General features: G+C 31.0%; 1 protein-coding gene across 3 annotated transcripts; it reads left to right on the forward strand.

Annotated features, from left to right (window-relative positions):
• Window positions 1–1,215: 1,215 nt before the first annotated feature.
• On the forward strand, window positions 1,216–10,493 carry LOC145948959 (uncharacterized). 3 transcript variants are annotated; one of them, XM_083058590.1, is made up of 7 exons: window positions 1,272–1,287; window positions 1,812–1,904; window positions 5,120–5,195; window positions 5,371–5,395; window positions 7,778–7,804; window positions 8,160–8,317; window positions 9,248–10,493. In XM_083058590.1, exons 3-7 carry the CDS (start codon window positions 5,121–5,123, stop codon window positions 9,539–9,541), a joined length of 579 nt encoding a protein of 192 aa, XP_082914716.1. In that variant the 5' UTR covers window positions 1,272–1,287; window positions 1,812–1,904; window position 5,120; the 3' UTR covers window positions 9,542–10,493. The 3 variants fall into 3 exon arrangements, with proteins under 3 accessions (XP_082914715.1, XP_082914716.1, XP_082914717.1); XM_083058591.1 differs by lacking the exon at window positions 1,272–1,287 and having other exon boundaries at window positions 5,117–5,195; XM_083058589.1 differs by lacking the exons at window positions 5,120–5,195; window positions 5,371–5,395 and having other exon boundaries at window positions 1,216–1,287; window positions 9,248–10,489.
• The last annotated feature ends 5,105 nt before the right edge of the window (window positions 10,494–15,598 follow it).

Genomic DNA, 15,598 nt, shown 5'->3' on the forward strand with positions numbered 1-15,598 from the left:
TCGCCCGATACTTTACACGGCACTCCCGACACGCGAAACTTTACACGGCACTCCCGACGCGCGACACTTTACGACACTCCCGACACGACGTGTGAATCGCACTGTGTATCGCAATGCTACCTGTAACAAATAAAATACATACATATATTAGAATAATCTTATTTATTTCGCATTATAACATACACAATATAAATATGTAAGCTAGAATTAACGATAGATATATTCACGGATCGCAACACATTCGCGCGCGCAAAAACAGATCAAGTTGGGTTATGTTGGCAAGAGATTTTGCATCCAATTTTTCGCGAAATATGCGTTTCGAACAATTACGACTACATATTAACGTTGAAATTATGATATGCGATTGATAAATATTACAATACAAAGGTTAGAAATCGTTTCTAACGATTATGCTTACTAATTAATCACAGCGGGACGCAGCTCCAACTGCCTGATACTCGCGGCGTTTCGGTAATGGCCGCTATTCGCTACGAACATCGGCAACTTCATTCTAATAGCGCGCGCGCGCGATACTATGAATTAATATTAATAATTAATTAAAACTCGAAGGAGATTTGTTCGAAAAGATATAGCTTTAGAAAGAAAAAATATTAATCGAGAATAAGGTATTACATAACATATTATTTACAACATATTACTATTTTATAACTTTTACCATATTATTATTTTAAAATTTAATTAGCAAATTATAACATACACAATATAAATATAAATATGTAAGCTGTATTTAAGTAGCAAATTTTCGCTTTATTAATATTTTTTGACAGAAATCAGCTGATTAAAGCGTTAATTTGGCAATTAATTTTTAAAATAATAATACGTTATAAAAATTAAAATAATATTTTAAATAATATGTTATAATACTTTAAACTCGATTAATATTTTTGACAGTTATCAGCTGATTTCTGTCAAAAGATATTAATCGAAAATAAGGTATTATAACATATTATTTACAACATATTACTATTTTAATTTTTATAACATTTTTATTTAAAAATTTAATTAATAAATTAACGCTTTAATCAACTGATTTCTGTAAAAAAATATTAATCGAGTTTAAATATACTTTATATTATTTTTTTTTTTAATTCATTTTTTTAATACAAACCCGAAGAATGGCGCGCGCGTAACGCGCACTTGGATTCCAGTTCTAGTATATTTAAAAAAACGATGAATTTGTGTCTTTTTTTTAGGGCTATACACCGCTGCATATCGCCATGCAATTCGGACACGAGAATATATTTAATCTTTTGGTTCAAGTGTACGGTGAGTATACATATACATATACGCTTGAGTTTCTCCTTTTCTCGTTTTTTTAAATCGAATTAGTGAAAATGTCCCTAATTAAAGCAGCGACAAGATTTCACTTATCTTCTTCAAATTAACACACGACGATTTGAATATTTTGTTTACAACATATTACTATTTTAATATTTTTAACATATTATTATTTTAAAATTTAATTAGCAAATTAACGCTTTATTAATACTTTTGACATACATCAGCTGATTAAAGCGTTAATTTGCTAATTAAATTTTAAAATAATATATGTTATAAGAATTAAAATAATAATATGTTTTAAATAATATGTTATAACTTAAACTCGATTAATATTTTTGACAGTTCTCAGCTGATTTCTGTCAAAAAATATTCTGTCAAATAATATGTAACCATTGCTTATAAATGATACTGATTTTATTTAAGAGAACGAGATACAGAACACAGAAAATTGCATCGTGACAATGTCTCGTACATTTTTCACTATGTTTTTTTTGAAAATATATTTTCAGGCGCGAATCAGGACATACGTGACTATAGTGGTAGAAAGGCCAGACAATATCTGGTCTCGCAGGAGGCAGCAGTCAGCCAGGACACGTTCCACAGTGAGTACATTCTATCTTTCTGTTTCTCTCTTTCTCTCTAACAATAAGAAAGAAAACGCGCCACTTAGGGGAACGTGATGCAACTTTTGTAAATAATTCATATAGGGTTGAGTTCTTTCGTGCGCGGATATTTTGAGATGGTCCTCGTAATCTTATCTACGATAGATTAACGTCTGCAAATTCGTGATGCGAATTAGCGGCATTTTCTCTACGAATACTATAAAATCTGTTTGGAAGATTAATCTGTTTGGAACATTAATCGCAAATTTTGTATCATATTGATCTACTTCGCTTTATAAAAACGCTCATCTATCCATCGATCCCTTATCTCGTTTATTTAAGAGAAGATTTCAGCAACAAGTGTTTGACTGATCTTCAGTGAAGACTCTCATACTTTGCTTCTGTATCTTTATTTCTTTATTTTTAAGATATGATTAATTCACAAAAAAGAACGAACAAGACTCAAATAGTTTTTTTAATAAAATAAATTGCTATGTATGTGAAAATTTCTCTTATATATTATATATGTATAATATAAGACGTATTTTTCAAAATATCATTGAATAATTAAAATAAAAATAAAATAAAAATATAATTGGAATTAATAAAATAAAATATTTAAAATTAAAATATGATTAATTCTTCTCAGTGAGATTTTATTATCAAACCACTGCTTATCAGTGACAATACACTGATTTCATTTAAGAGAGTGTATTGACGGAAAAAGAAGATTTCACTAGAAAGTTTTGTAAATTATTCGCGCGTTAGTTCCTTTCCCACATTTTCCAATTTGCGACGAAATTGCAGGAGCAAATTTTTAATTCCTGGGAACATCGAATTCTTCTTTTTTTTTTCACTTATTAACGATTGAGAGATACTGTCCTGTGTATATATACATACGTATACATGTAGAATACAGGCTGCACGAAGAAAGAGTAGTTTGCATAACAAGTAGTTTGAAAACAAAAGACATAATCGTCGCCTGGAAGAGAAAAAAAAAAGTTTTTAAAGAATTCTCCGATTCGCTCTTTCCTCATGCGCCTCGAACTCCGCTCGCGGAGAACCAATTACGCTCTCGAAGTAATATACTGTAATTTACGCCGCCTTGTAAGTGTGTCCCGTCAGAGTTCCGTTGCTTTCCGCCCCGTATATCCCGTGTCGATCATTGTTCAACATTTCTCTCTCCACGCTCGTGTTTCGCGGCATTCGCCTCCTGTCACGCTCCGGCACGATCAGCTGATGGCTATTCCGCTTTTAATCTTACGCAGGGTGTATTCAGGAGGAATGGTCAGCATTCTAGGACATGATTGTACACGTCATTTTAAACGAAAAAGTTCATCTAAACATGTGTCCTATACTCTGGTTATAAAGATACAGCGTGTTCAATCTTAAGAACGAATACATTTATTAACTTATATTGTTAGTAGAATCAAATTCTAATGAAACAATCCCTGTTACCGTAATGGGAATGTAAACATTAGATCATGTTTGATAAGTCGTGTGTTAGTTTGAAACTTTTGATTTCTGGTGTAATTAAAATGTTTCATATTCATTCATGCCAAAATTATTAATTAATTTAAATTATTATTTATTAATTATCAATTATTAAATTTATTGTATGCTTAAATAGGGCATATATTCCCGGGAAAAACTTTGGAAACCTGATATTCTTAGGGAATTTTGTTTTACCTTGAAAAATTAGAGAATTTTCATTGAATTTGATTGAGATTCTCAAGAAATTTTTAAAAAAATTGCCCTTTTGATAATTTAACTCTATGTCTAGCATATCTTTGCAATATTTAAGTTTTTTTTTATGTGTTTTTTAATTGAAGATCCATTTTTCAAGATATCAAGATCTTATGTAAGTTTCATAGAAAATTGTTCAATTTTTTTTTAATAGGTAATATTTAAATAAATTAGTATTCCTTAAGAACATTTGTACTAAATTATTTTTATTTTATATATTTATCTTATATTTTTGCACATATTTTTAGTGTTTAGATATCATGATAAATCGCACTTATTGTCCAAATTAATTTTACAATTAATAAATCAATATTAAATGCTAGAAAAACTGCACTCTTGATAACTTTGGAATCGTATTATATGAATAGAAAACATTAAAAAGCGCATGCAGCAAAGAAACTTATTTTAAAAGGCTGCATCTACAAATTTTCTTATTTTACCTGGAATTTTAAACGAAAATATCTGAAAAATCAGGGAATTCTCAGGGGAATTTTTTACAAAATTTGAGTAGACACCCTGATAAAATTTTATGTAATTATTTTGTAGAAATATATTGTTCTACTAAGTTAATAAATATATTCATTCTTAAAATTGAACACGCTGTATTTTTACAGAATAGGACACATATTTATATGAACTATTTTGTCTAAAATGATGTGTACAATCATGTCCTAGAATATTGATCGATTCTCCTGAAACATCTTATATACGAGAATTGCATGATATCGCATTAGCATTTATACTTGTGAGCTAATACACCGATCTAGACAGATTGAATAATAGATAGATAGACTATTTTTCTCATTTTTCGTTATAACTTCTGCTGTATATATTTAAAAAAAAAAGCTTTGCACGTCTATCTTAGCACACCTTCGTTTTTCTCTCTCTTTCTCTCTCTCACAAGGAGACTTACGGAAGTGTAACTCACCGATTTTAATGAAACTTTGCATACTTGTAGAACATCGAAAAATAATCGACACGTATTTTTTTATTTCGGCAATGGTGCGGGTTTAAGGATAGAAACCACCCTTTGAACGTTAGGGGTGGTCTCCAAGCATAGACAGAAAACAATCATTTAATTTAGAAGAAAAAATACTTCTAGGGAGGTTTTAGTACAGCTGATTCCGAATCTGACGTCAAAATTACAAAATTCAAAATGGCGGATCCAATATGGCGATTACATCTCATGACAAAAGGGTGCTTTTTAAAATAGAAATCAAAAAACTTTTATTTATTAAAAACTTATTTTTTCTTCTAAATTAAATGATTGTTTTCTGTCTATGCTTGGAGACCACCCCTAACGTTCAAAGGGTGGTTTCTATCCTTAAACCCGCACCATTGCCAAAATAAAAAAAATACGTGTCGATTATTTTTCGATGTTCTACAAGTATGCAAAGTTTCATTAAAATCGGTGAGTTACACTTCCGTAAGTCTCCTTGTCAGTATATTATATAATTAACTCTCAGCAGCATGCGACAATACTACGACCGACAATACTGCTCCCTCGGGATTTCTAGGATACCTTTCTGTCGCTTTAGATTTAAGGTACGTAGACCGGTCTGGAAAATATGTGAACGCGTTATATTATATATATATATATATATATATATATATATATATATATATATATATGTATGTATCGCCGGAAAATGGAAATGGTGTTAACGGGCTCTCCTAGGGTGAGTACTTCGGGGTTTCTGGAAGTATTCTTCTGTTGTAGGGATTACTGCTGCCGCTACGCTCAGGCAAGTTCAGAAGCGCATCTCCGCTAAAGTAGTAAAGCGCTTGTGTCGCCAGATTAAAGTACGTAGGCGCACCTCTTAGAGTAACGTATGACTGTCACTTTTCTGCACACACACACACACACGCACACGCACACGCACCTCTCTGACGTGAGTATCTTGAAGTTTCCACGGGCGTCTCCCTGCGCGAACTGTGAGATACGTTCGAGGAGGTCGTTCGCCAAAATAAAAAAAAAAAAAAGAAAAAAGAAAAATGTCGGTTCGAATAAACGAATCTGCGTTTCGCTTCTGGCATTTTGTAAGGAGTCTTTGTCTTCCATTATTTTGTCACGCTAAATATGTCTGAAATGTGTCGAGAAAAATGTGTTAAAATGTTTAGCTTTGATGTACTTATTCTAATAATAATATAATTAATTGTATCGTCCTGCATGAAATATATTTTTTTTTCTTTCTACTCTTTTTAGGTATCACTAAAATTAGGTTCGGTAATAACTACTAAATGATTGAATAAATAAACGTTACAACAATAATTATTGAAAGATTTAATCGAGTGAACGAAGTAAAACTTAATTCAGAGAATTTAAATTTTTAATTGACTCGACTATAAATTTGGTTTGTCCAATTAAACTTTAATGACTGTTACCAAATTTTGTTAGCAAAGAAATAAATGTTTGATAAGTATTAGCAGATATTTGATAACTATTATAAAATATTTAGAGATAATTCGTTCTGGATTTGAACCGTATTTTTTTTTTTAATCACTCATAAAATATTATTTTTATAATCATACAATATTTGAACATTTATTTTTTCCATATTTTATCCATATTTTATTATAAACCAAATTCGTTTATAATTGAATTAAAATAAATATTTAATGTATTAATTATTTAATATTATTAAAACAAATATTTATATATTAAATATGTTAAATATTTAATATTATCAAATTAAATGAGATGCTTATCAAATATTTAATTGAAATCTACAATTGAATGCATTTGGCAACTATATTACCAATCAGTTTTTTTTAGGGTTGGCATGTTTCAAACAATGTGTTTATAAAACTGTTTGATTAAAACTTGTTTAAAACAGTGGACATTGTTTTAAAGAGTTTTTGTATTTTAAACAGTTTTAAACAATAGTTTGAAACTGTTTAAAATATCGCAAGTAAAATATAATTATCAAAAATTAAAATATATTTCCACAGATCAAAGAGTCAAGTGCTGTTTTTTGCTTGTTTAGACCATATTTTTTTGTTTAAAACATATTTTTTTCTTGTTTTACTTAAAAACACATATAAAACAAAAAGCATTGTTTTATACAAAAAATCAATGATTTTTGATTAAAATGAAAAAACAAGTTTTTTGCCAATCCTGGTTTTTTTATAATATAAAATCTCTTTAATTAATATGTAACTTGATATTAATCGGAGGCAAATCTTATTCTTTTTGTACGTATAAAATTTTTGTATTTTGTTTCTTCTTCATCATCGATGTTTTTTTAATCACACGTTTTGTTATGACTATAAAACGCGAATCGTCAAAGAGTGGCAGTTATACATCAAATTTCTGGCGTCGTAGAGAAATAATTGTTGTGTATAACTGGCAATATGTGTATGTGAAGCGAAATTAATCTTCAAACTTTTTCATGTAGCGAGTGACGAAAAAGAGAAAGAAGACATAATAATGATGTATTTTCAATTAAGAGTGATAATAAGACCATTTCGGAACCTCTCGTGATTTATTTGTTATATAAGATACTTTGTTTCACATCACACACCGTTGCTATTATTTGTTATTGTTCTTGTGCGATGCGTTATTGTACGTAAATAAAGCATGTATACACTCAAGCATGAGAAACACACGTGTGTCTCACTCTAGTTTGATTCTCAGCATCACTTGTCGGTTTCATTCGCACACACTGGATTATAATTATTACACTTAGTAACAATGACAGGATGTTATAATAATTCTCGAAAGGGAAAATAAGTTCCATTTTTTAATACTAACTTATTTAACCGTATATATTAATTTCCTTTATCTATAGGAGAGAGTTTTCCTCTCTCTTATCTTCCTATTCCTAACATATTATATAATAGCGCGAATCATATCTCATTAATTATACAAAATAACTCCTCTGTTACGACACGATTAATTGTTAATTGTAGATTTGTTTTATTAATATAAATTACATTATAATCTCGCTTTCCTTTAAAATTTATTTATAAATATAATTAAGCATAATTAATGTGTCTTCTAACACAAAGTCGTATACTAAAAAAGTAGTTTTTTTCTTCTCTCTTTACTTTATTCTTACGTCAATCTCCCAATTTCTTGCTACGTACGAGACCGCAGTTTCAAATGATTTTCTATTTTATTTCAGAGATAAAAGCAAGGAAAAAGCATGCAGGTAAGAAATAATTCCTTTGGTGATCCGAGCATTTTAGTAGAGACTAACTTGGCGTATGAGATAAGCTAAGATTACACATTAACACATCGTAGTGTAGCATAGTATTAATCTCCTTTTCGTCAAATTTATAACTTGAATAATTCTGCTTACGCATAATTGCACAATTATTAGCTTTGTATTCTCGTCATTTTATAGTAGAATTAACATAGAGCAAAGTAAAAATGATAAGAGATATCTCTCTTTCTCCCTGTCACAATCGGCTTCTTCCGCAAAATTATACATTTACTAAGGTGAAGAGTTAACGAGAGAGAACCCCTTAAGCGCCGTAATAGAACGATTTATTGAATATATACAGAGAAAGATCTTGGTTTCCTACGAATTGGCTCGTTGAACGTTCGCGTGAAACGTACGACGGAGGCCTTCAGTCAGTTCCTGGGTGTGGCAACCAGCAGTACGGCTAGCAGCAACAACGAGAAGATTCACAAGTCGTGGGGATCCGCGGATAACGTTCAGGTATATCATTTTCCTGGGTTCTTTAACGCGTCTCACGAGATAATAATATATAATTTCTCCAGTAGAGAAGTTCCTCTGCTGATTGGTATAGAAATTTTCCACAAGATATAGTATATGTATACACACGCAATATGTACAAAAAATTCATTAGGAGTACACTCTCATAATTATATTGATTGATTAATAAGGAAATATTTACGCTCTCTCTCTTGGTTTTTCAAATGCAACACGAAACTCCCCTATCCCGCACTAATCTTATGTGAAATGGATTTCGGTTAAATCAACTAGTTTTTTCATATGTTATTGTAGCTTATGACCTGCTGAACAAAAGATGTAATAGCCTCAAAGCTAAATAATGGATAATTATTGAGTTATAGCTAGTCAAACAGCTCGCAAAACCCGAGTTTTTCATGTTTGACTGACTGTAAATTAGTAACTGTCTATTATTTAGCTTTGAGCCTATTACATTTTTTGTTTAGTAGATCATAAAGGTACAACATATGAGAAAACCAACTGATTTTATCGGGATTTAATTTCATCAGGATTTCATATAAATTCAAAAATTCCACACTAATCCTATATAAAATTGAATCTTAGTAAAATCTGCTAGTTTTTTCATATGTTGTAGCTTATGACCTACTGAACAAAAAATGTAATAGGCTCAAAGCTAAATAATAGACAGTTATTGATTTACAGCCAGTTAAATACGAAAAACTCAAATTCTGCGAGTTGTTTGACTGGCTGTAATTCAATAATTATCCATTATATAGCTTTGAGGCTATTACATCTTTTGTTCAGCTGGTCATAAGTTGCAACATATGAAAAAATCAACTGATTTAACCGAAATCCATTTTACATAAGATTAGGGGTACTTTATAGATTGATAGCATATTATTGTCGTGTAGTATACTATTTTATTCATTTTTCAAGCTCGACCAGAAGCTGATGCCGCCGCCAAAGTACGGGCCCATAAAGAAACGCAAGAGCAGGCGACCGCAAGACTTCGGTTCGTCGCAGGAGCAGCAACAGGCCACCAGTCAGCCGACCACCCCGTTATTGCAGGGCAAGATCAGCCGACCGAACCGGGCTGTCCAGCGTCGACCGACGTCCACGACGTCCGTCGGCTCCATCAGCGCATCCAGCAACGTTCATCAGCAAAACGACTCGGACTCGGACACGGCGTGCGGCTTCGACTCTGCCTGGCGAGGATCCGCGCAGCTGTAATTCCTGACCGCATCGCCTGCGTGATCTTTCGTATGCATAAGGCTTGGCAAGAGGCTTCGAGGAGTCTCAGGAACCTCAGCGATACCTTTGACGACTCTTTTTTTCGTCGCAACATCTAAAGCGAGGATCTATACGAATGGTTTTTTTTATAAATATATAGGACGCGATCCTGGAAACATTTCTTGGCTTTTCTAGCTCTCGAATTATACTCCCCCGGTTATTTTTGTGTTATATTCAATTATTATTATATGACACAATATGTCTCTGATGTAGAGATATTGCGAGTTTGTTTTGTAGATGTAGTTTATTTTTCAAAATTTCATCAGTGATATTTATTTGATGTTTCCTTTAATAAGTTTACTAAGTTAGGTGTATTTTTTATATTTAAGTAGGTAATTTGCAATGATAATTCTCGCGACGTTAAGCTTAGCATTGGTATTCTTAGTATTGGTATTCATTCTTATTTAAGCTAAACTGTGTAATATAAATTTGATTTAAAATATATTTTATATACATCAATATATGAGTGCATTTTATGTATTTATATCAATGTATAAAAATATATTTTTTTTATAGTCGCGCAGAATTTAACCTAAGGAAGGAGGGAATGCTTGATATATTATTGAATACGCTTATCTATTGTAAAGTACATAAATTCGAAAAATAGACTTAAAATTTATGTAGCAAATCTTTTTCATCTTGAGATATGCAATTTCTCACTTTGCCTTCTAACTTTGTCATAGCACATATTATACTGTTCACATCCTGTAAACTAGATTTTTATAACAATGTGTTATTTATTATTAAATTATTATATCAGGAAGAGAAACTGTTTAATACACGCATTTATCTATAAGAAGTGTTAATAATTATATCACAATAAGCATACAGGAATAAATTATTATCTGACCAGATCTATATTATTTATATTTTATTTTTGTAATATGTAATATGTAAGCCAATAAATATATTATATTTAAAAATATATTTAAAAATTTTTGATCTCTATATATATGACCTATGAAAATTAAAATAAATCAATACAGTAACACATAAAACACAATAAGATTAATTTGTTTTTTATATATACTAGAACACTACAAAGCGCGCGCTTCGCGCGCGCCATTTGTTTCCTTCAACTATACAATATAAGCTGCGGTCGAGAATGTGCTACTAATATGGAACAAAGATAGAATGATGTTTCGAATTATTCGTAGCGCATTCTCGACCCACAGCTTGTACGTTAATTACATATTATACAACAATTATAATATTTATCTTTTCATCTTTTGGTACCATGCAGACACCAGCGTACAAATTTTTTAAATATGATAAACATAAAATAAGGATGCGTCGACAGGGTCCGCGTCAAAAAAGTATTAATTTCTAATATTTTAAGACGAGCCAAAAATTCATCGATTATACATTTTAATAGTACATTGATTACAGAATCATTTGGTACCAAATAGACACCAGCGTACAAATTTTTTAACTTGATATACATAAAATAATGTTGCGTCGCATAGGATCAGCGGTAAAATAGTATCGATTTCTAATATTTTAAGACGAGCCAAAAATTCATAGATTATACATTTTAATAGTACATTGATTACAGAATCATTTGGTACCAAACAGACACCAGCGTACAAATTTTTTAACTTGATATACATTAAATAAGGTTGCGTCGCATAGGGTCAGCGGTAAAAAGTATCGATTTCCAATATTTTAAGACGAGCCAAAAATTTATCGATTATACATTTTAATAGTACATTGATTACAGAATCTTTTGGTACCAAGCAGACAACAGCGTACAAACTTTTTCATTTGCTATACATAAATTAAGGATGCGTCGCATAGGGTCAGCGGTAAAAAAGTATCGATTTCTAATATTTTAAGACGAGCCAAAAATTCATAGATTCTACATTTTAATAGTACATTGATTACAGAATCATTTGGTACCAAACAGACACCAGCGTACAAATTTTTTAATATGATATACATTAAATAAGGTTGCGTCGCATAGGGTCAGCGGTAAAGAGTATCGATTTCCAATATTTTAAGACGAGCCAAAAATTCATCGATTATACATTTTAATAGTACATTGATTACAGAATCTTTTGGTACCAAGCAGACAACAGCGTACAAACTTTTTCATTTGCTATACATAAAATAAATATGCGTCGCATAGGGTCCGCGTCAAAAAAGTATGAATTTCTAATATTTTAAGACGAGCCAAAAATTCATCGATTATACATTTTAATAGTATATTGATTACAAAATCTTTTGGTACCAAGCAGACAACAGCGTACAAACTTTTTCATTTGCTATACATAAATTAAGGATGCGTCGCATAGGGTCAGCGGTAAAAAAGTATCGATTTCTAATATTTTAAGACGAGCCAAAAATTCATCGATTATACATTTTAATAGTACATTGATTACAGAATCTTTCTGTACCATGCAGACACCAGCGTACAAATTTTTTAATATGATAAACATAAAATAAATATGCGTCGCATAGGGTCCGCGTCAAAAAAGTATGAATTTCTAATATTTTAAGACGAGCTAAAAATTCATCGATTATACATTTTAATAGCATATTGATTACAGAACCATTCGGTACCAAACAGACACCAGCGTACAAATTTTTTAACTTGATATACATAAAATAATGTTGCGCCGCATAGGGTCAGCGGTAAAAAAGTAACGATTTCTAATATTTTAAGACGAGCCAAAAATTCATCGATTATACATTTTAATAGTACATTGATTATAGAATCATTTGGTACCAAACAGACACCAGCGTACAAATTTTTTAACTAGATATACATAAAATAATGTTGCGTCGCATAGGGTCAGCGGTTAAAAAGTATAGATTTCTAATATTTTAAGACGAGCCAAAAATTCATCGATTATACATTTTAATAGTACATTGATTATAGAATCATGTGATACCAAACAGACACCAGCGTACAAATTTTTTAACTTGATATACATAAAATAATGTTGCGTCGCATAGGGTCAGCGGTAAAAAGTATCGATTTCCAATATTTTAAGACGAGCCAAAAATTTATCGATTATACATTTTAATAGTACATTGATTACAGAATCTTTTGGTACCAAGCAGACAACAGCGTACAAACTTTTTCATTTGCTATACATAAATTAAGGATGCGTCGCATAGGGTCAGCGGTAAAAAAGTATCGATTTCTAATATTTTAAGACGAGCCAAAAATTCATAGATTCTACATTTTAATAGTACATTGATTACAGAATCATTTGGTACCAAACAGACACCAGCGTACAAATTTTTTAATATGATATACATTAAATAAGGTTGCGTCGCATAGGGTCAGCGGTAAAAAGTATCGATTTCCAATATTTTAAGACGAGCCAAAAATTCATCGATTATACATTTTAATAGTACATTGATTACAGAATCTTTTGGTACCAAGCAGACAACAGCGTACAAACTTTTTCATTTGCTATACATAAAATAAATATGCGTCGCATAGGGTCCGCGTCAAAAAAGTATGAATTTCTAATATTTTAAGACGAGCCAAAAATTCATCGATTATACATTTTAATAGTATATTGATTACAAAATCTTTTGGTACCAAGCAGACAACAGCGTACAAACTTTTTCATTTGCTATACATAAATTAAGGATGCGTCGCATAGGGTCAGCGGTAAAAAAGTATCGATTTCTAATATTTTAAGACGAGCCAAAAATTCATCGATTATACATTTTAGTAGTACATTGATCACAGAATCTTTTGGTACCAAGCTGACAACAGCGTACAAACTTTTTCATTTGCTATACATAAATTAAGGATGCGTCGCATAGGGTCAGCGGTAAAAAAGTATCGATTTCTAATATTTTAAGACGAGCCAAAAATTCATCGATTATACATTTTAATTGTACATTGATTACAGAATTATTTGGTACCAAACAGACACCAGCGTACAAATTTTTTAACTTGATATACATTAAATAAGGTTGCGTCGCATAGGGTCAGCGGTAAAAAGTATCGATTTCCAATATTTTAAGACGAGCCAAAAATTTATCGATTATACATTTTAATAGTACATTGATTACAGAATCTTTTGGTACCAAGCAGACAACAGCGTACAAACTTTTTCATTTGCTATACATAAATTAAGGATGCGTCGCATAGGGTCAGCGGTAAAAAAGTATCGATTTCTAATATTTTATGTCAAGCCAAAAATTCATCGATTATACATTTTAATAGTACATTGATTACAGAATCTTTTGGAACCATGCAGACACCAGCGTAGAAATTTTTTAATACGATAAACATAAATTAAGGATGCGTCGCATAGGGTCAGCGGTAAAAAAGTATCGATTTCTAATATTTTAAGACGAGCCAAAAATTCATCGATTATACATTTAAATAGTACATTGATTACAGAATCTTTTGGTACCAAGCAGACAACAGCGTACAAACTTTTTCATTTGCTATACATAAATTAAGGATGCGTCGCATAGGGTCAGCTGTAAAAAAGTATCGATTTCTAATATTTTAAGACGAGCCAAAAATTCATCGATTATACATTTTAATAGTACATTGATTACAGAATCTTTTGGTACCATGCAGACACCAGCGTACAAATTTTTTAATACGATAAACATAAAATAAGGATGCGTCTCACAGGGTCCGCATCAAAAAAGTATTAATTTCTAATATTTTAAGACGAGCCAAAAATTCATCGATTATACATTTTAATAGTACATTGATTACAGAATCATTTGGTACCAAATAGACACCAGCGTACAAATTTTTTAACTTGATATACATAAAATAATGTTGCGTCGCATAGGATCAGCGGTAAAATAGTATCGATTTCTAATATTTTAAGACGAGCCAAAAATTCATAGATTATACATTTTAATAGTACATTGATTACAGAATCATTTGGTACCAAACAGACACCAGCGTACAAATTTTTTAACTTGATATACATTAAATAAGGTTGCGTCGCATAGGGTCAGCGGTAAAAAGTATCGATTTCCAATATTTTAAGACGAGCCAAAAATTTATCGATTATACATTTTAATAGTACATTGATTACAGAATCTTTTGGTACCAAGCAGACAACAGCGTACAAACTTTTTCATTTGCTATACATAAATTAAGGATGCGTCGCATAGGGTCAGCGGTAAAAAAGTATCGATTTCTAATATTTTAAGACGAGCCAAAAATTCGTCGATTATACATTTTAATAGTACATTGATTACAGAATCTTTCTGTACCATGCAGACACCAGCGTACAAATTTTTTAATATGATAAACATAAAATAAATATGCGTCGCATAGGGTCCGCGTCAAAAAAGTATGAATTTCTAATATTTTAAGACGAGCTAAAAATTCATCGATTATACATTTTAATAGCATATTGATTACAGAACCATTCGGTACCAAACAGACACCAGCGTACAAATTTTTTAACTTGATATACATAAAATAATGTTGCGCCGCATAGGGTCAGCGGTAAAAAAGTAACGATTTCTAATATTTTAAGACGAGCCAAAAATTCATCGATTATACATTTTAATAGTACATTGATTATAGAATCATTTGGTACCAAACAGACACCAGCGTACAAATTTTTTAACTAGATATACATAAAATAATGTTGCGTCGCATAGGGTCAGCGGTTAAAAAGTATAGATTTCTAATATTTTAAGACGAGCCAAAAATTCATCGATTATACATTTTAATAGTACATTGATTATAGAATCATGTGATACCAAACAGACACCAGCGTACAAATTTTTTAACTTGATATACATAAAATAATGTTGCGTCGCATAGGGTCAGCGGTAAAAAGTATCGATTTCCAATATTTTAAGACGAGCCAAAAATTTATCGATTATACATTTTAATAGTACATTGATTACAGAATCTTTTGGTACCAAGCAGACAACAGCGTACAAACTTTTTCATTTGCTATACATAAATTAAGGATGCGTCGCATAGGGTCAGCGGTAAAAAAGTATCGATTTCTAATATTTTAAGACGAGCCAAAAATTCAT

Source organism: Prenolepis imparis, unplaced genomic scaffold (assembly GCF_030444845.1).
Source record: "Prenolepis imparis isolate NDT839.2.m4 unplaced genomic scaffold, iyPreImpa1.0 SCAF_2, whole genome shotgun sequence".
Taxonomy (NCBI): domain Eukaryota; kingdom Metazoa; phylum Arthropoda; class Insecta; order Hymenoptera; family Formicidae; genus Prenolepis; species Prenolepis imparis.